Source organism: Manihot esculenta, chromosome 2 (assembly GCF_001659605.2).
Source record: "Manihot esculenta cultivar AM560-2 chromosome 2, M.esculenta_v8, whole genome shotgun sequence".
NCBI lineage: Eukaryota > Viridiplantae > Streptophyta > Magnoliopsida > Malpighiales > Euphorbiaceae > Manihot > Manihot esculenta.
This window is the reverse complement of record NC_035162.2, coordinates 8,679,039-8,706,957: the sequence shown is the minus strand read 5'-3', so window position 1 is coordinate 8,706,957 and position 27,919 is coordinate 8,679,039. Positions and strand designations below refer to the sequence as shown.

General features: G+C 33.9%; 2 protein-coding genes and 1 pseudogene across 8 annotated transcripts; all 3 read right to left on the bottom strand.

Moving 5' to 3' along the window:
* Positions 1–28: 28 nt before the first annotated feature.
* Positions 29–17,153, bottom strand: LOC110609661 (protein GRIP). Of its 5 annotated transcripts, none has more exons than XM_043954119.1 (22): positions 16,737–17,149; positions 15,782–16,309; positions 15,291–15,406; positions 14,877–15,106; positions 13,994–14,087; positions 7,637–7,723; positions 7,460–7,540; positions 7,086–7,211; positions 6,349–6,457; positions 6,175–6,254; positions 5,309–5,437; positions 5,120–5,220; positions 3,851–3,984; positions 3,630–3,727; positions 3,429–3,548; positions 3,290–3,317; positions 3,094–3,161; positions 2,240–2,311; positions 2,120–2,167; positions 1,637–1,742; positions 1,448–1,506; positions 29–685 (listed from the first exon to the last, which is right to left on the bottom strand). In XM_043954119.1, exons 2-22 carry the CDS (start codon positions 16,230–16,232, stop codon positions 575–577), a joined length of 2,448 nt encoding a protein of 815 aa, XP_043810054.1. In that variant the 5' UTR covers positions 16,233–16,309; positions 16,737–17,149; the 3' UTR covers positions 29–574. The 5 variants fall into 5 exon arrangements, 3 of the variants coding, with proteins under 3 accessions (XP_043810054.1, XP_021605105.1, XP_043810055.1); XM_021749413.2 differs by having other exon boundaries at positions 15,782–16,288; positions 16,737–17,148; XM_043954120.1 differs by having other exon boundaries at positions 14,877–15,046; positions 15,782–16,288; positions 16,737–17,146.
* Positions 17,154–18,248: 1,095 nt separating this feature from the next.
* LOC110608788 lies at positions 18,249–19,335 on the bottom strand (annotated as a pseudogene).
* On the bottom strand, positions 19,239–23,454 carry LOC110605233 (serine acetyltransferase 2). Of its 3 annotated transcripts, none has more exons than XM_021743653.2 (10): positions 22,977–23,454; positions 22,088–22,285; positions 21,925–21,984; positions 21,588–21,686; positions 21,457–21,481; positions 21,014–21,108; positions 20,456–20,622; positions 20,254–20,327; positions 19,797–19,856; positions 19,239–19,595 (listed from the first exon to the last, which is right to left on the bottom strand). In XM_021743653.2, exons 1-10 carry the CDS (start codon positions 23,217–23,219, stop codon positions 19,558–19,560), a joined length of 1,059 nt encoding a protein of 352 aa, XP_021599345.1. In that variant the 5' UTR covers positions 23,220–23,454; the 3' UTR covers positions 19,239–19,557. The 3 variants fall into 3 exon arrangements, with proteins under 3 accessions (XP_021599345.1, XP_021599362.1, XP_021599353.1); XM_021743670.2 differs by having other exon boundaries at positions 19,239–19,592; positions 22,977–23,452; XM_021743661.2 differs by having other exon boundaries at positions 21,591–21,686; positions 22,977–23,451.
* Positions 23,455–27,919: the final 4,465 nt, after the last annotated feature.

Genomic DNA, 27,919 nt, shown 5'->3' with positions numbered 1-27,919 from the left:
GCTGCAAGGGATTGTTTACGGCCTTGAATTGATCTCCTTAATCAAAATCTCAATTAGTTCGTTTATCCAGAGCACGCATTTGAATAATTACAATAATTACTGTGGCAGCTAACACTGTTGAGAAGGATGAATACAAGAGAGCGATGCCAGTTAAACAGGCTTGTTATTTAACTCTCTTGACAAAGTGACCACTCATTCCAGATCCACTAATTCCATTTGCAGTGACAAGGTCTTCAAATTTAGAACAATTGAGGTACTTCTTTGGTTTCTGAATGAATGTTATGGAATATTAGTTTATCAACAACCTTTTCTTTCTCACCTATACAATGTGCTCTCAAAAACCAAAAATGGAAATAAACATTCAGATGAAAAGGGCTTCGTGAACTGAATGCTGCTAAGATGTTCTTCCTTTCCATGGTTATCATAACCATTCTCGCGATTTTAACAAAATAATGCATACTGTGATGACACCTATGCTATGAATCTGCTCACAAGCACCCAACACTGCGGTGGCTGCATAGCAGTTGCAGCGGTTCTGCAACAAAAGAATTCTCTAGGATGTCCCCTTCTGGTGTTATGAAAATGAGAATCTTGAGAAAAGAGAGAGTGTGGATCCAGAAGAATCACTTGAAGGACTCGGTGGAGCAGCATCAGATGCATTGTATGCCTCTTGACATTTCAGCACCTGCTTTCATAATAAAGAGGAAAAAGAATAGGAAAAAAATAAGAACTTGACAATTCAGTACTTGGAAATGAAGCGCGGCATATGCTACTATAGCGATTGACAGCCCTGAAATGGAGAACACTATAAGAGCAATGACCTTGGAATGGTCATGAAATGGCATTGCAGTCTTGTGCATCTACTACACAATACACATGCTTCCCAAAACACAAGCACACACAAAGATCCCAAAGAAAATGGGATTTAATTTAAGGCAATTCCTATGAGCAATTCCATTGATCATTCATACTAGGCATGTCTATGGGAACATTTTCAAAGGGAGGGAACGAGAGATTATTCAACTTACTGTATTTGGCAAATTAAAAATTATTTGGTAAGGGGAGCGAAGGAAAAATGTCTTTATCATATTTGAATGATGGAGAAGAGATGGCGAGAAGGGAGAATTTCAATTGTAAAGACTAAAAACCCATTAATGACAAAGGAATCATATTATTTTTTTCTTTAAAAAATGACGTTAAAATGATGGGACAATTTAAGAACTTTTTCTCTCCAGGAATTCAAATTCTTTACACCCTAGGATGTAATCAATTTCAACTTATAGAAGGAGAATGACTACACTCCCTCCCCTTCTTCAAAAAATTTATATGCCAAATGAGGAGAGAGGAGAAATCCGTTCTCCACATTTTAGAACTTGCCATGTACAGTAATATAATCATTGATCCAGTAAGACCAATCACAGAACTACGAAACAAAGCAAGATTTCACCTCTTCAGGACTGAATTGCAGAAGCATTGCAACAACAGGCAATAGTACCTCCACTTCACCTGTTCAGTGAAAATTCAACAGGGTAATCAAAATCATCGAGTTTGGAACATCCCTTGTACCTTAATACTTCAATCAACGAAAGGGGAAAAAAAAGCTCTCTTTTTGTGATTGATCTGCCAACATGGGTACCTGTTTCAAGTAGCTTCAATATGACATTTTTCAGATATGTCAAATCTACCCCCTCTCTTTTCTGTGATCTTTCCAAGTTGCGTAGCTCAGCCTTCAACATAGCTTCCTGGGCTCATTACATTAAAATCTTTCCATCATCATGTAAAATCAACTTGTTACAAAATAATAAATAACAAGGGAAAAAAAACGATTGGCGGTTGTTGAGTTTAGCTTGTTAACTAAGCGTTTTCCATCCACAACATGTACTCAGACTTTAAAACAACCAACCTAGAAGAAATTCAACAAATATTCCATTCCCTGTTCCTGCAGGCTGCCAAATTTTATTTATCATTTAAACTCTATCTAAGGCCATATTCATCCATCTCAACACCATCACATCTCATAAAGAGATCTCTTGACAACAGGGTTTCATGGCTCCTCCAGGATCTATAGGAAGAATAGAAGACAGATAACAGAGAGCATCAGGGATCCAGACATCTATACCTGTTGGCCGTGAAGACGATTTTCCCGTTGAAGTTCCTCAATTTCCTCCTAAAACACAATTATCAGAAACTGTACTTTACGAAAGTAATAAAATAAAAATCTAAATAAGACATGATATACTTGAAGTGCCAAAATATGCCGCTGAGATTGTGCCAATTCCTCCTCTCTCTGAGCTTGTTGCCTTGCCAAAAGCTGAAATTTAAGAAAAGACTATCACAAAGCAATATTTGCCTCTCTCACTTTCCTAGCTCAAGCCATAGTATAAAATGGCCATTTACAAACTCTTCGCATTCCTGTATTTAAAACATCACTAAAAACAGGGAAAAAAAATAGAGAAAGAGCAGATTAAGGGAGAAGTGAAAATCTTCTCCCACAGATAAAATTTGAGAATGAGTTCCCTGGGATTTGCTGATCTTCATCGAGAACAGTCCAGCTTTTTGAATAAATATCAAGTATTATTTACGGAAGTATATCATACATCAGATTTCACTTTAGAGAAATATATGAATCCTTGCTACCAAAATTTGCTGGACTGGAATTATGACAAAAATAACATTGGATTACGCCAACATATGTTACAACTATATAAACTTGTCCCTCAGACATGGTTGAGACAAGCTCACGATTTGATACATCTTTCTAGTAAAATTTTCCTGCTTGGTGGTTTTAGTTATCCTGATAATAGGAGTGGCCAACAGATTGGAACCGGCAGTTCCTGTTCAAGGTTCAGTGGGGCCAAACCCAGAACCACATGTTCCCCTTGCAGTATGATCAAATCCAATAGTTAACCTTTTTTTCAATTTTTAAAATTTCTTGTAGATAAATAATTTGATTATGGCCTGAAACTAAACTGTCCAATTCAAATCCAGCTTTGACCTGTTCCGGTTTTAACCACCCCTTGGCCAGGTCTACCTGATACCATACCCAGCAAGATTATAGCATATGATAATTATGAGAAGAGAGTATGTTTTTACCAGAATTTGCTGTTCTGCAGCAGAGGTGCTTAAATTTGGTGCATCCTGTTTTTTCAAGGCTGAAAATACTGGTTCAAATAAAGGATAAGTTATAATAACATTGACAACCAATAACGGATAAATTTGGTCGACCATAAAGATTATACCATTAGCTTACTAATATTGGTTGGCAAATGGTAAAGGACACTCCCCATACCTGTGATATTATTTTCATTTTGATCATCCTGGAATATGTGGTTAGACCAAGGATTACAAAGATGCAAAACTATTTCATGAGGAAATTTTAGGTAATAGGCTTGGCTCTAACAAATTATGGAAAAAGAAGAAAAACATACTTGTGGCCTTGATTCCAGGGAATAACGAAGATTCTTATTGTCATCAACAAGTTTAGATATTTCTTTATCCTTCTCCCCGATCATTCTATCAGCAAGATCACGGAATGCCTCATGCTCTTCCTGTCATTAAGAATTAAATTAATTCATAAGTAGATTGCTTTATCTAAAGCCAAACTCTACAAAGGAAAAACAGGAAGATACCTTCAGCTTTTTATAGCGTACTTTCAACTCTTCTAATTCTTTTTGTATATCTTGCCCAGAAGTTGCTTCCTTTTCTGCCTTCAATGCCTCATATCTCACTGTAAATTTGTCACCAACTCTAAACTTAATTCAAATCTCAACCAATATATAATTTCAGGAAAAGGAAGGGTAAAGGAAGAAAATAATAAAAAAAATACTACTAAACTAAGCATATCTATTACATCGCCATGATTCTTCCAAATTTTGAAGGTTTGTCTCCCATGCTTCTTTCTCAAATTGGTAGCGAGAATTTGCTGAATCAAGTTTTATTTCAATACTTTTCATCTGCTGCTTGGAATTGTTAAGAGCTGCATCTCTGGAAATGGTAGTAAATTTGAAACTTCAATAGATGCTTTGCACTACCAAAATTTTCAATATCTGAGAGTAGAAGGAATGTTGAACAACAGTATCCTTTGAGAACCGCTGTAATACAGTATTGCTAACTAGAGAGAACTATTAAAGCACATGTATAAACATAATAATAACCACAGTGAGAAATATGAATGAATCAATAGACAAAAGGGTGAGGAAACAAATAAGAGAAAGCCTGGATGACATAAACAAGAGTTGATGACCAGAGAAATCCAAATCTTTGGTCAGAATTTGTAACTATGGCCAGTTCTTTTAATTTTGTCACTAATACACACAACCTTTTAAATTGGACTCAATTGCGGCAAGGTTTGGAAGAGCATAGGCTAAACTTCTAGATTTTCTCCCCCTCTTTAAGAATGCTCGACAATACCACCCTTCAAGAAACACTTTGAACATCCTCAAAAGCAACCAATACACTGATGCAAAGCTTAAAACCACATATCCAGCAATATCACAGAGAATAAGCAAATGGCGACCACTTACTCCTCCCTTTTTCAGAACTTATTAAACCCACTTTCCAAGAAGAAATCTCTCCTTCATATTATCCATAAACAAAAATGGAATTAAAGGAAGCACACTTTGAAAGAAAACCACCTATTGAAGTGCCTTTCTTGCCTTTCATTTTTCTGAAGGGTAGGATTTGTGAATTCACTGTAAGCAAGGAGGATGTGGCTGCTCAGTGTTCAGTCCATCAGAAACATCTCTTAAAAACCCCAAATTATTTGAATAAGATCTATTTTAATGCTGTTAAACAAAAAGCAAGCGTGATTTTAACATAATGGCTCATTTCCTTTTTTTTTCTTAAAAATGGTTCTTATGTTGTGCTTATTAATGTGCACCAATCGGCTAAACTAAACTGATATGTTTTGCTCTGGTTCAGTTCAATTGGTCTCTACATGTTGGTTCCATTTGGTTTCTCATAATGTGAAATACATACTCATATCTTATTTCTAGAAATTTTGCACACATCCATAGAGAGAGAGAGAGAGAGAGAGAGAGAGAGGGAGAGGCAGGCATTCACAGAAAGAGGGATTTGAATAAAGATAGGCCATCACAAAAATTTTGAGCAAATGAGTTACCTTTCAGCAAGTTCTTTGTCATAATTAGCCAATGCATCCTGAAGATCCTGGAGAGCCTCATCCCTTTCTGAAGATATCAACGACAATTCTCTTTCTGCCTCCTATAAAATGGAAGAATTGCCATAAACAAAGTAAACCTTATACATAAGCTGACACTTGGTACAAATTTAAGGAAACATGGGCATGTACTTTTATAGCTTCCTCCAAAGCTTTAAGTTGTTCAGAGTCCTGAGCTGCAGCTAGCTCAACCTCCTTTCTCTGAAGTAGTGCATGAGCACGAACCTTATATGAGGAAAATTCACTTTCAAGGCGGTTGATCTGCAATACATAAATTGATAAGAGAATTTTATCAAAGCAGGAACAGAGAAATTTAAACTAATACCTCTTCCTATTAAGAGATAATAAGCAAATTAATTGTCACTAATGTGATAGTTTCCATGGCTGGCTGATGTCATTAACCACCCTGAGGTTTTGCTGATGACAATTCAATAAATGAACGTACATAAAAAGGTTGTCTACAAAAATTTCTATATCAATTCCAGAAAAGTAAATTCAGGCTATCAGAATTCTAATAAACATTCATTAATGCACCCTTCCAGCACTCTCAAAAGAAAGAAAGAAGAAAAAGAAAGCAGCAAAAGCTAAATTACCATCTCTATTTTGTAAAGTGCCAAATGAGACTACATTAAATTGTACTTTCACAAGTACCTAAGCAAGTATGCTAAATTACAACTAGTTTCAGCCATGGCAAAGTAAGTCTTATGTACAAGGCGCCCCCCCATCCCCAAATAATTTACAGCCTCTTCATGTTTTAGTTTATTTTTTCCATTGCCCACAAAGATATGAAGTCTGTAATTCTCTAGCTCAAATGATTTATAGTTATTTTCTCTTTGGATGTGTAGTGTGGTTTAAGGTGAAAGGACCAATTTGGCCTCACAATGAGCTTTTCTCCACATTCTCTGGAAGCTTTGAAGATAAAACACCCTATCTGTAAAGTCAAATGGTAAAATTCGTAGCTCATGCCAACATGGAATTAGGGGAAAACAACATGATACCTCCTCTTGGGCAGCCAACAGTTCACCATCCTTTTTGTTTAGCATCTGCTTTTGTACGTATACTTTTAATTCCAGCTCACCTAACCAAAATTGAAACAACGAATACACAATTAATCAGCATAAATTAATCAGCATAAAAGGTGAAAGAACATTAACTAAAGAGTGCCTACATACTTCTTATTTTAGCTGCTTCAATTTCAGCACGTATGCAGTTACTCCCAGCAATTTCAAGTTTCATTTTGAGTGTATTGGAGGCAGCTTCCAAGCTCTCTTTTTCCTTCTCCTGTAACCACAAACACCCTTTATGGGAATAAAATCCAAAATATATGCACAAAAGCTAGCTAATGTACAAAAGAAAAAAAAGGGTGATGTACGCACATCATGTGACAACAAATTAACAAGAAAGAACAAATGGTATTCTGAAGGAATAACAAAAAGAAAAAGCATAATAATGACTTTGACAAGAAAGAACGGAAGATATCTTAAGACAAAAGAATCATTTCTAACGAGTTAAAATGATTTTATTTTCTTCCAGATAAAGATTGTTATTACACGATTTGAGCCTGGAACATATCCGTGATGTGATAGGTGGTCCAATTAAGATTAGCTATGCCCGCTAATGTTCTCAGTTCTCACCACGAGCCCAAGCTCCAATGACAATTTAAGCTGGTCACTTCACTGGCATAATCTCTAAGAAGCACAGGAGCAATACAAGAACAGACCCAGAATGAAAGAACTAGAATTAACTCAGGGCAAGAAAACAATTTCACAAGTCACCAGGACTTGGGAAAATTTTTGAAAATTCACAATACAAACAGCTTACAGTAAATTTATTAGAGGATCAAAAATTTCATGGACCATATTACTCCATGAAGGTACTCAATTATTCAGTCTAAATATTTAACCCATACGTGCTCCTGTTTTTGGTGGGCAAGCTCTCCTTTTAAACTTTCCAAAGCAGCTCTAAGCCGAGCTGCTTCACCACTTGAAGCAGCATCCATCTCTGCAATTCTAGTCTCTTTCTCGGCAATAAGCACCTGCAAAAGAATATCAGTGCAGAGTCAAACTCACTCCTGGAAAACTTCTCAAGAATCAAACAGAGCATCTTGCTAAAAGTAATGCCCCTTAAGATATTTAAAGTTAGATCAGGATGTTATCTTCAATAGTTTTTGTGCACTACATGTTAAGCATAGCAGTTCAAATTAAATAGATTTGAGTGAGAGAAGAATGTATGCTTTGATTTAAGTCCTAGAAATGGAGTTAATGATGGTAAAATGAGTCTCACCTGCAGTGAAGATATAGTTTCAGTAGCCTTAACCCGATCAACTAAAGCATCAGCAAGTTGGCCTTCCAAGTTCTCTATATTCTAGGGAAAGAAATAAAACAAACTTCAGGCACCTAACTTGCAGATGCAGAAAGCAAAGCTCTATATTGAAGGGAGCAAGCCTCTAAAACAGAATACCTTCTGATGTTTAGCAGAGAGCTCAGCCAATGAAGCTTGCTTTTTCTCCTCTGCAGCTTGTAGTAAACCTCTCATGTCTTCCAACATCTAAAAGTAAAGCTAATTAACTCACAATATAGGAAACTGTTATAGTTTATAGGAAGTAAATATGTTAATATACGAAGTAAATATTGATAGTTGTGTTAGTTACTTAATCTTAGAATTACATGATCATAGCCTTGATTTTCTTTCCTTTCTAGATACGGTCTCTTATATATAAATATGTTGTAATCTCTATTGAAATAGATAACATATATTACCTTTTACATGGTATCAGAGTCATTTCTCTCCCATAGAGTTTTAAATTTTTTTTGAAAACTTAGGACTCTTGTTCTTTTGGTTACCCATCTAGGGTAACATTTGTCTTTTACTGCCCACCTAAGGAGGATGTCGGAGCGTCAGCGAAGCTGCCCTGAAGAGCCGACAGGTGTCCGGCCTGCGAGTGCTCTTCACACGCCGCAACAAGGTTCTGACGCCGTCCCACTCGCCAGCGCGTGAGGCATGTTGCTGCTCCGGTCACCCTCACCGAAGTCTCCTAGCAGCCCTCTCGTTAGATCTGTGGTTCGTTTGCCGTTTCGGAGTTGGGTGGAGACGTTTTTGGTACTGTTCACATCGAGTATTGTTTTCTTATTCTGTGTTTCTTTTGTTGCTGTTGTTTTGGGTCAGTTATTCTCATAGTTGAAGTTAAAAACACCGTAGCTGAGGTAATTCCTGTGATGACTAAAATCACGGGACACAAATTGAATGGATCTAATTTTATAGATTGGAGTAAGACTATCCATATTTATTTACGAAATATTGGAATGGATGATCATCTTACCAAGGATCATTTAATTAATAAAACTAGGAGAGATTGGATGAAGGATGATGCTTGATTATTTTTGCAGATCTAAAATTCTATTCACAGTGAGGTAATCAACCTTATTAATCACTGTGAATTTGTTAAAGAATTAATAGATTATTTGGAGTTTTTATATTCTGGCAAAGGAAATATTCCTCGTATTTATGATGTGTGTAAGGCGTTTTATTGAGTTGAAAAAAATGATAGAATTCTGATCTCCTATTTTATGGACTTTAAAAGAGTCTTAATGTCTTGATGCCTTTTAGTATAGATGTGAAAACTCAACAAGCTCAACGAAAGCAAATAGTTGTTATGAGCTTCTTTGTAGGTTTCCCCCCCAGAGTTTGAGATAGCTAAATCTCAGATTTTTTCTGACTATGAAATATCATCATTACATGATGTTTTCACTAGGGTGTTGCGTACAAAGTCTCCAATTCCTTTACACACCACTAGTGCTCTTGTTAGTCGCAATGATAGTGGCAAACAAAATAACAAAAATGGGCATAGGGGAGGTTTTAGTGGTGGCAGAGGATCTTAGCATCTTGGGGAAGCAGTTCCTACCTCTGATTCCGGTGGAATCATTTGTTATTACTGCTGTGAATCTGGACATACAAAGAAGACATGCCTAAAACTTCATAATAAGAATTAGCGCTTACAAATGGCACATATGGCAGTTGAGAACTCTTCTGATCAAAGAATTTTTATATCTGCAGATGAATATACACAATTCACCCATTACCAGACATCTTTGAAATCTTCTGACTCTTCTATCACTGCAATTGCCGAGTCAGATAACTCTACTACATGTTTTATGTCTTCATCCTCTAAATGGGTTATTAATTCTGGTGCTATCGATCATATAAGGTAATTCTACCTTTTTGTCCAATCTTAAGTCTCATGCATCGTCTTCTTATGTTATTCTTATTGATGGCACTAAATATTTCATCATGGATTCTGGACATGTCAACTTAACTCCTTCTCTTTCTGTATCCTCTGTGTTATGTCTTCCTAAATTCTTCTTTAATTTGCTTTGCATTTGTAATACCCGGCTGGAGTCCGGCATCGGAATTCTCCTTTCCGGTGGAGTCCAGGATGTCGGAAGTCTCGAGCAGGGGTAGAATTATGTTTTTCTTAAATGTTTTACTATGTTCATCAAGTTTATTGCATAAGGAAATGAGTTTTTGAGTGAAATGAACCAAGGCAGAAAAGCCAGGTTCGGCCGCTGAAGTTGAGGTTCGGCCGCCGAACATGCATGGCTTTCGGTTTCACGTGTAGCCGCCGAAGGTGGTCTGGCCAGCCACCTATAAATGGCCCTCAGTCGGTTGAAGCGGTAAGAGCACCGTTTCTTTTATCTTCTGAGGTGAAACTCTGTCCTTTGTGAGTATTTCTTCATGTTTTCATTAAATCATGCAAAGATTTGATTAGTTTTTATGGTATTTTGAAGGTTTTAAGCTAAAAACTCAAAGTTGTGAAGTTTGGAGAGTTTGAGATTTACAAGTACACAGAGAGTATAGCAGGCTTGCTACGGGTTCTGGCGGCCTTAAGCCGACCTGAATCCTAGCGCCGGTGACGGTCCATTTTGGGGTCGTTACAGCATTAGTAAACTCACTCTTGCACTGAATTATTGTGTCTCATTCTTTCCTGATCATTGTGTTTTTCATGATCTTTCGACGAAGCAGATTATTGGTAGAGAGCGTGAGTCAGAGGGTTATGTCTTCCTAAGTTCTTTAATTTGCTTTGCGTTAGTAAACTCACTCGTACACTGAATTGTTCTGTTCCATTTTTTCCTGATCATTGTATTTTTTAGGATCTTTCGACGAAACAGATTATTAGTAAAGGGTATGAGTCAGAGGGTCTTTACATCTTGGATAAGCAGCTACCTAGATCCCTTGCATGTTCCACGAGGTTAACACCTTTTAATATTCATTATCGTTTGGAACATCCTTCTCTCTCGGCTTTGAATAAGTTATGTCCACAGTTTCACCCTTTATCTATTCTAGATTGTGAGTCTTGTCAATTTGCCAAACATCACTTTTTACCTACAGTGGCTCAAGTCAATAAACGGGTTTCGTCTCCCTTTGAGTTAGTCCATTCAGATAGTTGGGATCCTTGTCCTATCGTATCTAAGTCTGGCTTTAAGTACTTTGTTACTTTTGTTGATGATTTGTCTCGTACTACTTGGTTATTTTTAATGAAGAGTCATTCAAAATTATTCTCTATCTTTTGTGCTTTTTACGCTGAAATCCAAACTCAATTCAATATTTCCATTCGAATTTTGTAAAGTGATAATGCTAAAGAGTATCTTTCTGGAGAATTTCAATCTTATTTGTTATAAAAAGGGATTCTTCATCAGTCTTCCTATGTGGACACTCCTTCACAGAATGGAGTTGCCAAAAGAAAAAATTGATATCTTCTTGAAGTAGTCAGAGCCCTCTTACTCTGAATGAAAGTACCTAAATATTTTTGGGCTGATGCTGTATCTACTGCTTATTTTTTTTGTTAATTCCGTTCTTCATGGTGATATCCCTTATAACATTTTATTTCTCAATAAATCTTTGTTTCCTATTGAGTCAAGTATCTTTGGTTGTACTTGTTTTGTTCGTGATGTTCGTCCACAGGTTACTAAATTGGATCCCAAATCACTCAAATGTGTCTTTCTTAGCTACTCTCAACTTAAAAAAGGGTATCGTTGTTTTTCTCCTGATCTTAATCAGTACCTTGTGTCTGCTGATATAACATTCTTTGAGTCCAATCCGTTCTATTCTCCATCATCTATTTATGACACCCAATGGGAGGAAGATGACTTCTTGTCATACACTACTAGCTCTCTGCCTCCTCAGACTCTTCTTGCACCTTCTGCCCATGTGCCAAGTCACCCTTCCATTTATTATATTTATTCTAGACGCTTAGAGGACTAGGACTCTGCTCTGCTACCAGCTTCTTCGTCGACTGACCCTGCTCCCACTGATCCTTCACCGTTTGATTTGGATTTGTCCATTGCTCTTTGCAAAGGTAAACGTACTTGCACTCATCGCATTTCGTCTTTTGTCTCTTATGGTCAATTATCCTCTTCTTCTCGTTGTTTTGCCACTGTTTTAGATTCTATTTCATTCCCTAAAACTGTTATTGAGACTTTATCCCATCCTGGTTGGCATGCTGCAATGGAAGAGGAAATGATGGTCCTAGACACTATGGTACTTGGGAGTTGATGTCCTTATTCCTAGAAAAGCGGGCTATTAGGTATAAATAGGTGTTTGCAGTGAAAGTAAACCCTGATGGATCTATTGCTCGCTTCAAGGCCCGTTTAGTAGCCAAAGATTATGCTCAAACTTATGGCACTGACTATTCTGATACATTCTCTCCAGTTGCCAAGCTCGCATCTATTCGGTTATTTATTTTCTTGGCAGCTACACATGATTGCCCTTTGCATCAACTAGATATTAAAAATATTGTTCTCTATAGTAACCTTCAGGAAGAGGTTTATATTGAGCAACCACCTGGTTTTATTGCTCAGGGGAAGTTAGGCAAGATTTGTAGACTTTGAAAATCCTTCTATGGCTTGAAACAGAGTTCTCGAATATGGTTTGGCAAGTTTAGTGAGGTGGTCCAACAATTTGGAATGAATAAGAGTAAGTGTGATCACTCAGTATTTTATAGAAATTCTGATAGTTGAGTAATTCTGCTTGTAATATATGTGGATGATATTGTTATCACAGGAAGTGACGTTGCTAGCATTATATCCCTAAAATAATTTCTCAAAACACAGTTTCATACAAAAAATTTGGGCTCCTTGAAATATTTTTTAGGCATCGAAGTTATATGGTGTAAGAAAGACAATTTTTTATCTCAAAGAAAATATGTTCTTAATTTGTTGGCAGAAACAGAAAAATTGGGTGCTAAGCCTTGTAGTGCATCAATAACCCTTAATCTTCAACTTACCACAGAAGACAATGAGCTATTTGCAGATCCTGAAATGTATAGAAGATTAGTTGGCAAGCTGAATTATTTAACGATGACTTATCTTGATATTGCATATTCAGTGTCAGTGAGTATGGTAAGTCGATTTATGTCCTCTCCTACTGTTGCTTAGTAGAATGCTCTGGGACAAATTCTTTGCTATTTGAAAGGGGCTCTAGGACGAGATCTCTTCTATGGTAACCATGGGCACTCAAATATTGAATATTTTTTTGATACTGATTGGGTAGGTTCGAAGGTTGATAGGGAGTCAACCACTAAATATTGTGTGTTTGTGGGAGGTAATCTAGTCTCATGGAAAAGTAAGAAGCAAAATGTGGTTTCTCATTCTAGTACTGAATCTGAATATTGAGCCATGGGATAAGCCGTATGTGAAGTCTTGTGGGTGCGTAAACTGTTGGAAGAGGTTGGGTTCACAAATTCACCGCTTGCTAAGTTGTGGTGTGATAATCAAGCAGCTATTCACATTGCCTCCAATCCAGTATTTCATGAGAGGACTAAACACATTGAGATTGACTATCATTTTGTTCGTGAGAAAATCAAACAAAAGATAATCTCAACAGGATATATCCGAACTGGAGAATAACTAGGAGATATCTTCACTAAAACTCTAAATGGAACTCGAATTGATTATATATGTAACAAGTTGGGTAAGATTAATATCTATGCTCCAACTTGAGAGGGAATATTATAAGTTATAAGAAGTAAATATGTTAATATAGGAAGTAAATATTGATAGATGTGTTAGTTGCTTAATCTTAGGAATTGCATGATCATATACTTGATTTCCTTTCCTTTCTAGATACGGTCTCTCATGTATAAATATGTTGTAATCTCTATTGTTATAGATAATATATATTACTTTTCTATAGAAACAAATAGAAAGAATATCATTTCTCCATACACGAGTGAACATAAACAAAATGTAAAGACTGTATAATTGGACAATTTAACAGAAAATAGAAAAATTATTAGCTAAAAATAATTTGCTTCAAACTTGAATAAAATAGGTAAAGCAGAAAATTTGCATTTGAAAAATGCATTTGGCAGGACTGGAAAAAAGGTATAGCATCGCAACACGCTATTCACAAGATCTCAGATTTCACAATTAGAAGTGATATAAGTCATTGAAGATCCAAAAGTCAGTGACCAAATTGACAGTGCAGTAAAGGAGTTAAAATTTTAAGACTCTGATGCCAAGGCATGGAATTGGAAGGTAATCTCAGTTACCAGTTAACATGTATTAGGATTAAGAGAACAAAAAGGATATTGAGCGGTTTGAAACTGAAGAAATATGTAACATTTTAAGCAAATCCGTTAAGAGATGCAATAGGTTTACCTTGAGCCTGAAAGAGAGGTTTGAAACTGAAGAAAGATGCATCATATTAAGTCCATGCATTTAGAGAACAATAGGTTTACTTGAGCATGAAAGAGCCCATGCAGACACACACGTAAACATGCACACATGCTGTCAAACTTCAAGGGAAGGTATCAGTCAGCACCTGTTCTTTCTCCAAAAGAGTCTGTTGCAATGCCTCAAGAGCACTCTCTTTAGGTTGAAATGATTGGTGCAACTCCTCAATCTTTTCACGGAGTCTGGATATCAGTGACATAGTCACTATTTGAAAAACAAAATGCGAAAAAATGCTACAGATGGAGAAATCAAGTTTAATTATAAACATGTCTCTTCATCAGCCCATAAAATGGTGTAAAGAGCCCCAGTATGCATGTCTGAAAGTTACAAGTTTCACTCACTTTGATGTGCTCTTATAATCATGAGGTGCAGAACTACTTTTTGTCAAGAAATAACAAGTTTGCCAGCAATAGCTGTAACCACAGCTATTCACGCTCTAGATCTTTTTTTCCTGAAGGAAATTTGGTTGCAAATGGACAAAAGGATAAAGAGAGGAATTTAGATCTCTCTCTCTCACTCTCATACTCTTGTTTGGTTTTCATACAAGCTCAAATCATTAGGACCTCAATAAAGCCTGAATCCTTACCATCTAGAGAAGGGAGAAAAAAATGGCTGCATATATATTGCACAGACACAAAAGAAAGCAAGAGTTTGATTTCCCCATACTCTGCTTTGCATTAGCAAATAACTATAGAAGAGTAGATCAGATATCCAGTGGAAGGCTTAAAAAAATTTCAATGGTGTGACACACAGATCAATCATGCAAATTCAAATTATAAATACATAGAGCTTTCTCCAACAAATTCATCTAGAACCAGAGACTCACAAATTTGCAATCAATCAACATGCACACCATTCTGATATTTGTGCACATAAATTGATCTTAATTTACAGTTTTTTTGGGGATATGGAAAGAGGAGCGAATTTAGGGAAGGAAATGATCAAACATGCAGAAAAGTAATTATTTTTACTTATTATTTGCACTTCTTAATTGTTGCCTCTCAGCATCCATTGCTTTCAGTGCATCATGTGCTTGTTGTCTTGTGCGTTCTAGCTCTTGCTGCAGAGTTGACTGTTGTGATGATGCTCGTTCAGCAGCTTCATTTATTTCACGAAACCGGGCTACAAGATCATCCTTTTCCTGAAATGACAATCTCCAAACAATATTTGAACTCAGTTTCTGCACATCTGCATATGCTGCCTTCATTTTTTTTAAACAGAGATGCAACCATTAGCCTCTCCCAAATAAAAATAGAATAAAATCAATATGGTTGCCCCTAATTAAAGTTGTCTAGTAATCCCCTTCCTTTGTTAGTTAATAGTTTATAACACAAAATAATATCACAATAGAAAGTGCAACAAAATGATTCAGAGACGGTATTTACCTTCTGGACCTCTTGAATACGTTGTTTTGCTCGTTTATGAAGCCTTTGAAACTTGGAATCAAGTTCAGAATACTTCTCTTCACGCTCTTTTATTTCTTTATCTAACTTCTGTTCAGCTACCCAAATAAACCATGCTATGAATTTCAAAGTTTTGTTATAATTAATGGATAAAAGGATATGGGATCATTCCTCATACCACATGAACTTGAACATCATGCAATTGCATTATTCTCTTTTCTTTTTGTTCATTTTTAAAGAATTTCACAAGGCAAAGCAGATCAAGCCCTCTTGCCCACAGATATAAATAATCATTTCTCCAGATGTATAATTTGAATAACCATTTCAATTTGTTATCTATAATTTTGGCATTGAACTTTGGCTATAAGCAAAATGAAAAAGTTAAAAACACTGCACTTCAGTAAATGATAATAATTTAACAAGATCCCACTGACATAGCATATAAACCTCCAAATAAACAGACAAAATCTGACCTTCAGCAAGGTTTGCTGAGAGCTCTTGGGCTTTTGCTTCTGCTTCAGAGTATGCCTCACGAAGATGCTTCAAAGCCTCTTCAGCTGCACCTCGTGTTTGTGTTTCTGCGTGAAGTTCTCTACTCAAAGACTCAATACTCTTTTGGAGTCCCTCAATTTCACCAGTTTTTTGATGGCTTGCTTCTGTTCTGTGTTGAGATTTATCATCTGCTGATTGAAGATTTTTCAAAGCCTCAAACTGAGACGTCAAGAATTCGTTTTGAAACTTTAACTCAATAACCATTTGTACAAGCTGCTCATGAGCAGTCTCTGTAAAAGGAGTGTCATCTTGCAACCCATTTTCTTTGGTAAGATTCCCATTGCTTCCACGGTGCATGTCAGACAGATGTTTTTCAGGATCTTCCATATGAGTTCCCGGCATTTCACCAGCATTGCCTTCCTCCATTGACATTGTTGTAATATTTAGGAAGCACTGTGTTTCTCAACTTCTAAACTCCCAAGTCTTACCTGATAAAATACGAGGAAGAACTAAAGAAAAAATAACGCTAACAATTATCAAGATACAAGACTCCCATATTCCAATGCATGGCTCAAAAATGCCTAAGGCCGCCAAGCCAAACCAAACCAAACCAAAATAGATAAATCAAATAAACATAAAATTTACAGAAATTTTCACAGTTCAAAAAATGCAATTCCCAACTTCTTCAAATCAGATGCTAACTAAATTCAGATACACATTGGTTTATTTTATAGCTGAATTAAGAAAACTGAAATCACATCTCCCATTTTCCGTCAAAATTTTAATAAAATTGAAATTAAAACACAGACAAATAACAATCTATTACATCTAAAAAAACATCGACGGCTGAAAACAATAGCAGATCCTAATTCATTTAAAACTAATCACAACCATACAGCATTAAATCGATTTCAAGAGGAAGTGCAGTGACTGTACCTTAGCTTTTAACGGTGAATGTGAGATCTATCAAGTTAAACAGCTAAGCTTGATTCAATGAATTAGGGAATTCAACTGGTATCATCACTGCACTGGAACCGGATAAAGACTGGATCTGACGGTGCCAACATTGCGCGTGAGGGCCAAATCCTTCCGGGTTTGGAATATTCAGTTTCCCATGGGCATTATTGTAAAAAGTCATTATTTTTCCATTTCTGTTTATAAAACTCTCATCTGTTAAAATTAGTACAAAAATCACCCAGCATGATGAATCCACGTTTTTTAGGATTTAATTTTATTAAATAATATCTTAAAATTATTCATTTTTAAATACACGATTTGATATTAGAAGAGTGCACTCTTCAATCATCCGAATATTGTTAGTTCACAGGGAGGTTAAGATTTTTGACTCAGCGTCAGCAGTACAAGTTCACTTCAGCAAATGAAATGAAGCAGCTCATAAGTTGGCCAGGTTTGGTATAACAGACTATGGAGGAGGTTTTTTTGTTTTTATCCGAAGATGAAATAGTAGAATATAAAATTTATCATATTTATTTAGATATATCGCAGCGGATTAATTTTTTATAACTTTATTTGGATCACCTTTTATATTTATCCGAAATTATATTAAACTGTTGCTTTTTTTATTTTATTTATTTACTTTAATAATAATATATGATATATACACCCATTAGTTATTTCATATATCAATTAAATAAAAATTTATTTAATATTTTACATAAATTAGTTGCCATAAACTCTTAATAATAGTAATATTTACCAACTAACAACCACAGTTAGATATCTAAATGATTTGAGTTACTTAGATATTAATGTTTATTTAGCCTTCGGTATCTATAGCTACAAATGTATGAAGCAAGTAAATATGTATAAAATTTACTATTATTAAATAATATATAATCTATTTATTTATTATAATATCGTATTTATTATATTATTAAAATAAGTAAAATAAAGTTTAACAATAAAAAGATAAAAACAACAGTGTAGTAATATATATATATATATATTTTTTTTCTTGAACTGCAATAAAATTGTATGATAATGATAAATTAAAATATATAATATATTTAATTGATTGAGTATGGAATGAATATATAGAAATTGCTATAATACCTTAAAGTTTTAATTGTTTAAAGTTGTGTTTATTTATGACTTTATGTGCATTTATAATTCGTTGATTATTTTTTGTATTTATTTTTCTTTGTATGTTGTGAGGTTAAAATTGATTTAATTCGATAGATTGAATTAAGTACTGTACGACTTGAATGATTTTCAGAGTTGGAATCAATGAGCACGTGATATATTACATTAAACGGTTTTGAGAGCACTGAAAAAATAAATATGAAATTGAAACTCAAATTCTCCCCTACTTGGGATATACAAATTTATATACTATGTTATATAAATATAAATGAGAAATTTAGTCTCTAGTTTGATAAAACTAATTAATTAATTATGTTATTTTTAGAAACACATTAAATAGTCCCTTTAATTTCAATTAATTAACTAAATAGACCAGACAATATTTTTATTAGTCAAACTAGTCAGAAGTCATGATAACTTATTCATCCCTTTTTGTTGTTTGGAAGCCAAGAAAATGGATTACGGGGAAATGTAAAGCCAGAAGATTGTATGTAAGGACATTGACACCGAATAGTAGTAAACTCAATCAATTTGTTTTTGGATCAGGCATGGGGAATAATCTGGATTCGATGGCTTCACGCGTCTGCGGAAACTGTAAGAACTTTTGGAAATTTGTGCGGATACTAATATAACACAAGCAATATAAGTCATTGAGCAATCTGTCGCTTCATCGCCTTGCAAACTTCTATGACTCATCTTCATCATGATTCCTATGGGTTTAAACGACACTTTGGCAACAACTTTCCCTTCAAAGAGAGAATTCAACATACCAAAAATGATATGAGAACTACGGCGACAACTGCGCAAAATGCCAAACTTGAAATTGAAGAGAGAGACCGCAACTGGACTTTTTCAAGGTCTCAACGCGGTGTATTTTCTTAGTCTTTGATTTCTTAATGGTGACTTTGGTGGTTTTGGTTTTCATAGTCTCGAGCTTCTTAGGAGCTAGGAGCTTTGCCGATGGAGGATTTGAAGAATTTGTAAAAGTTGGCGCAGTAAATTAAGATCTAAGATTTGTAGGATTTGAAGAGATGAAATCGACATTTTTTTTTTCTAAATGTGAAGAGAAAATAATGTTTTAAAATTTTAGTATGTTTTGGGTGTTCAAGTTATTTTGGGACTTACAATTTAGGTATTAGATTCAGGGATATGAGCAATATAGTCATTTCAAAACTAACGACAAAAAGAGACAAAAGGTTCCTTTAGTTAATTAATTGAAATTACATTAACTATTTAATGTGATTTTTAAAATGAAAAGACTACTAATTACTTTCACCAAACTATAGGGACTAAGTAGTAATTTTTTCAATATAGAAATATAATACTACTTTAGAATTATAACAAGGCCAAGTAAATGTCTTGAATAAAATGGCAATCTGGGTACTTCAATACAACTTGATCCTACTTCATTCTATAGCAGTAAGAACCTCATTTAGCTTGTTTACACCGGGTGCAGGAAACAAACACCAGGTTCTTCAACCTGAACAGTGGAAAAATTTTCAAAGCTCCATATCTCAACTTACATTTCAATAATGCTCCTCAAAGGATCACCTAGTACAAGAACTAATGTAACTTTTATCTTTAGTTATTTTGTAAATAACACCTCCCTCTAGAGAATTTGCACCTGGGAAAGGAGACGTACACCTAAAATCGTTTAGGTCCCTTCATCATTTTTCCCCTGATCCTGAGCTGCTGAAAAGAATCCAGTAATTATATGAAAGAAAAGAAAGCACTAAAGACTTGTATGCTCATGTTACTAAGACTATACTGGGAAGCATTAAGTCAATTAAAGGTCTTAAGAAAGGCATATCATCACAAATTTGCTAATTTTATCGACTTTTTTTTTCGCTCAAAGCCTGATGAAATACAAAAACAAAATCAAATGACACTTACCACTGCATTTTCCCCTTCTAAATGTAACAGCTAGATGTTTGAAGAATTCTTTTGAAGCATCTGCACATTCCAAAATTGTTAAATATAAGAAACTGCAGTCTCCCTATCGTATTTTAAATGCCAATGCAACCGCACACATTCATTATGACTGGAGAATACTATGCTCCGCAAAAACTTGGAATACCTGAACAGGTCCATATTTTTGGCCCAAGCAATCTTTAAATAATTCTAATAATCTAATTAGTATTTCTATATGCTGTAATAAACTACTAAGGCACAGATGATAGTGATTCAACGTCCAAACATTAAACCATTGAACCAGAAAAAAAGAGCATATTTCTAAGTCGTAAAACTTTTTTGCAAAATACTAAGAGAAAATACTTTAGTCCCAAGTGCAAATAGTAGAGCTATGCAGATACAGGAGAAACTTATGTCTGTGCTCAAATCAATTACGTACCATGCTTCATTGTGAGGGATGGATGTTTCTCATCCACATACCCTATAACAGTTGCTGGTATTCCTGCCATCATGCTTCAAAACAGCAAAGGAAAAAAAAAAGATTATCAAAAAGGAATATCGCTCAGATGTCATTAATGGCAAAACTGACTCCATTAAGCACTCATCTTGGTATCTAGAAAACTTAGAGCTTGCAGTCCCACCTGTGTGGATCAACATTCTTTAGTACAAGAGAACCAGCAGCTATCATAGCCCCTTCACCTATTCTAATATTCCCAAGTATTGTTGAACATGCTCCAATCAGTGCCCCATCACCTACTTTTGGATGGCGATCACCTACTTCTTTGCCAGTCCCTCCTAAAGTAACACCCTGCCAGAGATCTGTCCTATGAGCATAAAATAATCTCAAACAACAAAGCCATTGGAGACAAGTGCTTGATCCTTTAAAACTTGTAATATATGTATAATCTCAAACAACAAAGCCATTGGAGAATGTGTTTTTACAAGGAATATCCAACATTTCCCCGCAAAATACTTACACCACAAATTGCCAACTCAATCAATTAAAAAAAAAAGCCTCAAATAAACATGAGAGAAATATAACAAATAATTATAAGAAAATGGACAAGCAAGTTCTCAGGAAGAGATGATGATGCCAACTTAACACAGCATTATGCCAAAGATATACTTAGTTTTATGTCAAGGGAACCAGGTTAACCAAAACATTAAACAATGGCAAACGAGAATGAAGGCTGGCTTACATGCATCATCGATACCCTGTTTCCTACAACAGCAGTTTCACCGATAACCACACCAGTCCCATGATCTAATAATATACCATCTCCAATTCTGGCAGCTGCAAAACAAATGAAAATGGTAAAAGGAGGACCTATGCCGTAGCAAGAAAGAATATTCATTTTTTGACATTAATAGAAATGCAAAAAAGGCATTATTTGGATGAACAGCTCAAACTTGAACTCATTTTTGTTCTTTAATGTATCAGTATCATTTTCTCAGAAATCCCAACATTAATATGTTGCCCTAAGATGAAGTGTAATGAGCTTCTTACAAATGGTTCCAAAAATATGGATTACTTTGCATGTAAAGGATGTGATATTTGGATTCTGGACAGAGTCAATGACATGTTTATAGACAAGATAGGCATGGAACAAATTATTTAAAATAAAAATAAAAATCAACTCACCTGGATGTATGTCAACTCCAAAAACCTGCAGAAGAAAAAAAAAACAAATATTACAGGGAGATAAAGGAAACTAGAAAACAAGAAAATGGTATTTGTTATATAATACTCATGAACATGGACAAGTATGAAACTACCTCACTTATTCGACTTTGTAATGCCAAGGCCAATACTTTTCGTCCTTGGTTCCACAAAACATGTGCTACTCGATAGGATTGTAGAGAATGGTAACCCTGGAAAAAAGGTAACTTATCAAGTGATGGTCACATTGTATGTTTGTCTTCCTATATTACCGCATAAGCACACAAGCTAGGATTTCATAGCTAGGGAAAACCCCCACCCCAAACAAAATAATAATAAAAATAATAATTTAAAGGAAGGGGAAAAAAGATTTGAAAGGAGGGAAAAAAATCACAATATAATAGTATGTCCGAGCCTCTTCCGGTCCTTGAGAGGGAAAAAGAGAAGTACCTTTAGATATAGTAAAGCGGAGCAATATGATAAACAAGCAGGATCTCGATCTTTAAATGCCTAGGAAAAACAAAAATAACAATGAAAATCAGATTCATCATTGTTGTCAACAAATACCCTTTAAAAGCAAAGGAATGCATGTTGTGAATTATCATCAAATTACCTGCATATCTAATCGAATTGAACGCTGAATACCTCTATCATTCGTTATTACATAAGAAATTGTGTCTAACATTTGAGTTGCCAAGAGAGTTGGATTTTGAAGTCGATTTGCAAGAACAAATGCCAGTGCTTGCTCTAAGCAATCATGGGACAAGATACTGGCGTACAAGAAGCTACTTAGAATCGGTTCTTTTTCTGCCTACATGACAAATACAGATGTATAAGAATTTAGTGGAAAAAAAAAAAATTGCAAGGCCCCAGCATAAAATACTACATGTATTGTCTTTAATAGCCACCCCAGTCCCCCCCCTTCTCTTTTTCGCTCCCGCTTGTAGGAATCTCAAACTTCAGTCATTTAACACAAACAATACTTCAAAAGTAGCAAATAGTGCCACAAATAACATAAGCAAAAGCTTGAATCAATAAATCATGCTGTAGGCTCCATTCGGCTTGAGAAACAATGTGAATACAGCTTGAAACATAGATAATTACTAAAATTGATCAAAACGGCTTTCTTTATTAAATCCCGAGTTGAAACTAAAAGTTTTAGACTTGGGAATCAGAAACGAGTTTATACATCAATGCTCGAACCACTACCGCTCACGTTGAAAGAACTTTGAATTCGCAAGTTGGTTGTAACGATTGCAAAGTCGCATATTTTTCCAAGCAATTCAAGGTATCCGAGTCCAGGAACAAACGCAGTCTATCTTGATTGAATTGAAACTCAAAGCAAACAACCTTTATAGGGTATGATGCAAAGAATTTTACATAATCACACCTCTAACCCTTAAACTCACTGCACACAAATTCTTTTATGATGGAAACATCAGTTATACAACAACCAGAAATAAAAAGTAAAGAAGGAAAAAAGAAAAAAACGAAACGGGTACCTCCAACTTGGCCTCTTCTCTCACGGCATCCCAAATCGGGTCAGCCGAATCGACAGGCAATACAACAGGGTCGGAGTTGGGTTTGGAAACCCCCATTGCATAAACAGGAAAGACCTTCTCAAATGGGAAAGGTGTAGAATTGGCATCTATTTCTCCATTTTCTATATCCTCTTTGAAAGATAAGCGTGTGGAGAGCATTTCGGGAAGGGAAGGAGCCCAGCTCTGATCATTTAAACAAGCCATAAGAAGAAGAAGAAGAAGAATAGAAGGTAGGGATCGATTGATATAGAGGAGAAGGATGTGTCATGAAGTGAAAATAAAAATAATAGTAAGAGAGAGGGCAGAGGTGAAAGGTGATTGCAGCAGCCAGGTTCAGTTATGTTAGTTTAATAGAAAGAATAATAAGAAGGAAAGCGAAGGTGATGAGATCATGAGACAGGATGTGACTCTCCTCTATTATCACCGGTGGCTTTTACTTTATCTCCGGCTCACGCTCACATATGCCGCTTTCAAGTGGTTCTATTTTCATGTTTATTTTCTGATTTTTATTATTAAAATTAAAAACTATGTCAGTTACGATCCATAAAAAAATTATGGTGAATAAATTATTTTTGTTTTCATGAAAAATAGTTTGTTAAATTTTAAAGTAAAATATATAGAAAGAACAAAAAAAGAAAGCAACGATGACACCATATTGGTTAGATCTTCTGATTTATTTGACTATTTATTAAACACTCTTAATCCGTTTGATGTGCAAAACGAGGCTTTATCCGAGCTGTCAACTCCATTGAGTACTGTTTTGAAACACCACTTAAATTATAGTCTCTTTCATTTAAATAAATTACTTGTTAAGAAATGAACTTTTTTTCAAGATTTAATTTAATTAGTTTAGAGAACTTACTTCTCCGTACATTAAAAGTAAATTTTTTTAAATGTTGATAAAATTATTAATTAAAAAAATAAAATTATGGCATTTTATAAAATTTAAAATTTTTAAGTTAAATTACCCTTAAAGATATATTTGAGAATGTCTATCACTAATTAAAAACGTTAATAAATATTTAGTAGAATCATTTGGTTTTTTAACTTTTATTTATTTTACAGAAAATAATTTATATTTAAAAAATATTTTTTGTAAAAAATATAATTAATAAAATAATTTATTTTTTATTATTTAATTTTAATTTAAAAAATAAAATTTATTAAAAAAATTATAGATAAAAATCTTAATAAAAATATAAAGCTGTGAAAAATAATTTTTTAAAAAAAATACGTTATTTTATTTATAATAATTTTTTTAATTAAAAAATATTTTTTATTGAATAAATTTTTTTAATGTCTCAAATGCTAAAAAATATGAAAAATAAAGCTTAATGATTAAAATTTAATTCTCCTTCACTTTCAAAAACATCTATATATAAAAAGAAATTATATAAAAAAACGAAAAGGACAAATATAAATGTAGAGATTTAAAAAAGAGCTCAAAATTATATGCATACAAGCCAACTCTTACTAATACTTCATTTGTAATTTCAAATAAAAAAAATCTCATCAAATTATAAAAAGTCTAAAAATGAATAGCTTTTTTTATAATGAATATTACATTTATTAAAATTTATTAAATATAATTATTTATTCATGCATGACATAAATTTTATAGATGATAAATATGCATAAACACAAAAAAGAGTGAGGTGTCGAACGTCATATCAAATTTAATTATTTTAATCTCATAATAATAAAGAGACTATAGGGCAGATTTGATTATACAATTAAACATTTCTATTTTAATTTTAAAGCAGTTCTTCATAAAAACGATTATAAAACCGTGCAAGATTAAGACAATTCAATTTAGAATATTTGTAACATAAAAACAAAATCATAACAGAGTTTAAACTCAATTCTAATAGTAGAATAGCTTTTAAAATATTCAAACCATTGCTATTGAGCTGCATCAAACTCCAAAAACCTTTCATATAGACTTTTCATGTATCAAAAAGCAATCCATCTTCTGATCACTAGGAAGGGCACAAAAAGTAGCAGCATCATAGAAGAACAACTTAGCTTCATGCTGGGAACTATGTATGTTAGACGGCCTAAAATGATGGACCTTGAAAGGAAACTTCAAACTTTTTTCATTAGTTGTAACTGCTTCCGATAGCAACCGCATCACAACGAAAAAATGGTGCTTACCATCAGTAGCACCACTGCACCCCACTAAAAATGGAGGACTTAGCAAATACTCTAAGCTAACATAACAAAGGCAAAGAGGCGGAGGGGAGGTCCAACGATTAGACCTCCTTGACATAAAACTCAAAAAAACCTTAGCCTTGAGAGAAATTAAAGAAAACGTTTTAGAGAGAAGTTGGATTTGTATTTTTTTCTTAACAAATGAGAAAATTGATTTTAAGTAATTTCGTGATTTAATTTATTTTAAATAATTTCAATGATTTTTCTATAAAAAAAGATGTTGGAAATTGTATGTGGTTCGGGTTCCTACGTTAAATTGTGTTGGTGCATGGACTTGTTTTAATATTTTTACTTTAATTTTAGCTTGAGAAGAAGGGAGCCGAATGAGAAAACGATCTCATTGACATGAACGTCTCAAATCCGGTTTGATCTTCTATTTATGATTTATGATATTCCTAACTTTATTTATTTTGTATTTTCTTCCATAAGCACGTTTGCATGGGAATTGCACGTGCCAAGGGTTTGAAACGTGTGGGATAACATCTTTATCAAGGAAACCAAATACAAGGTGGTATAGTAATTAAGTATGCATGGTGTAGTTTCAATTCAGATTGTGGAGCGAAATCAAAATTAAGTATATAGACGCACACGTAAAAACATATAAAAGTAGTAGCATATAAATATATATTTTGTTATTTTTAATTATATAAATCTCTTAATTTTAAAAATTATTTAATACAAACAAAAATACTGATAATATAAAGCCTATTAATATATGAATCGCTTCATTAGCGCAAATTATCGAAGGCTGTAAAGTCATAAATTAACTAGTTAAGAAAGACAAAGTGGAAAATAAAATTGAAATTGTAAATTAAAAGGGAACCCAGAAATGACATGGGAATTGGGAGGTTACAGTACAAATGCACATGCCGACGCAGAACCTTAACCGGCTTTATGCGATAACTAGAGGTCCAGTCGGTCCTTCTGTACATGGCCATATTTATGGCTAGAGACATTCTACATTGTTCATTTTATTATTATTATTAAAAAATCTGCCATAGAGATTGGAATCATTGTCCCTCAAATTTTTATTGTATTATGATAATATGTGATGTCGGCTTCTTTGGTATCGTCCAGTGAAAGTGGTATGTGGACAAATGCAATATTGGGATCCCTCCACCCTCCGCCGCACTAACCTTTATCCCCTCATTTTTTAAATAGAATTTTTGCATCTTTTGTCTTTTGAGTGAACTAAAGAAAAGAGGTTATAACACTAAATAAAAACTTAATTTTTCATTTTAAAAAATAATTAAAAAATTATGTAATAGTAGTTATTCGTAAAGTTTTTTTTTTTTTTTTTTAAAAAAAACAAAGTTATTATAGAATCTCCCAGCAGACCCGATAAATTCACATGATTATTTACAAAGTGGGCCAAGTTGGTGCGGGTATGAAGAAAACTTTTAAGATTGGGTGAGGTCCAAGTTGAGTTGAAGGAAACAGGAAGCCCATGAATTTATTTATACTTCAACTGCAATAACGATGGTCCATAGCGCGGGCAGCTACTATGCATGTTGGATTTCGGTACTGAAGGATTTTAGCTAAGAACATTCTATCCGATTCCCATTTTCGTTTACACCTTAATTTAATTGTAATTATTTCTTATAAAATTATCATATTCTTGTATTTATTTTAAAATAATAAAAACTTTAAATTCTTACCATCGAAACTATAATAATAATAATAATAATACTAATATTAAAAATATATTATTATGTATGGTTCTCAGTGAGATTATTATATTATTTTATATATAGTTTTTCATTATATATTTTTTAATTTAAAAAGTTTAGATGTATAATTAATATCTAAAAATATATAATTTATTTATATAATTAATGATTAACATTATGTTTGGATAGAAGAAGGTGAAATGTGAGATTTGAATTATATATAATATATATATATTTCAATTCACTTTTATAAACATGAAAAGCATGTGGTTTGAAATAATTTATAAAATAGTGTTATTTTAAATCCATTCAAAAAACTTTTAATAAGATGGTGCAATTTAAAATTCATAATTTATTAAGAATTTATGCTGAATTTAAATCTTAATTTCAAATTTAAGTATGTGGATACAATTATAAATATATATATATATAATAAAAGATGATGTTAGTTCATAATTAAATATAATTATATATATAATATAATAGTTTTAGTTTGAGTGGTTAAAAAACTAGAATCTATAAATTTAATTTGATATGATAAGATTTTTATATTAATAATTATTTTTTAATATAAAAAATTAATTATGTATCGATTATATTGAAAAATATATAATATTTATTATAATATGAATTAATTAGTTGCACATGCGATATATGAAAATTTTAATTTTCCTAAAAATAAAAGAAAGAATCTCCTAGTAATTTGGATTAACAGTGGATGAACATTAACGTTAATTTTAACAATTGAAGTAGGCTGATTTTTTTTCTGGATCAATTAGCAAGTCTAGGAGAAGAATAACTTGCACAAGGCCCAATCGAGCTTTCCCGATGTAAATTTTTGCAGTTTTGGGTACCGTCCCTCTTGAGTAGTATGTTTCGCTTGCTCAGTCCAAATCGGCTGCGACATGGAGCGATTACTTTTCTCAACTAGGAAAATTTGACTAGTATTCCAATCAAAACTCAACACGCACGATTCATCTCAACACAACGCCTTATCTTATTGTCCACCCTCATAATTTGTTT

What these genes read in the sequence shown, in the direction of transcription:
- LOC110609661 (XM_043954119.1), bottom strand. Translation starts at nt 16,232, where the DNA reads ATGTCAATGGAGGAAGGCAATGCTGGTGAAATGCCGGGAACTCATATG. An exon ending in AAACTATATCTTCACTGCAG is followed by an intron (nt 7,212 to 7,459) that starts GTGAGACTCATT and finishes ATTCTTTTGCAG; the next exon opens with GTGCTTATTGCCGAGAAAGA. An exon ending in ATTGAAGCTACTTGAAACAG is followed by an intron (nt 1,507 to 1,636) that starts GTACCCATGTTG and finishes TTCACTGAACAG; the next exon opens with GTGAAGTGGAGGTACTATTG.
- LOC110605233 (XM_021743653.2), bottom strand. Translation starts at nt 23,219, where the DNA reads ATGGCTTGTTTAAATGATCAGAGCTGGGCTCCTTCCCTTCCCGAAATG. An exon ending in CCGCTTTACTATATCTAAAG is followed by an intron (nt 21,687 to 21,924) that starts GTACTTCTCTTT and finishes CCTTTTTTCCAG; the next exon opens with GGTTACCATTCTCTACAATC. An exon ending in TAGAAGGGGAAAATGCAGTG is followed by an intron (nt 19,596 to 19,796) that starts GTAAGTGTCATT and finishes GATTCTTTTCAG; the next exon opens with CAGCTCAGGATCAGGGGAAA.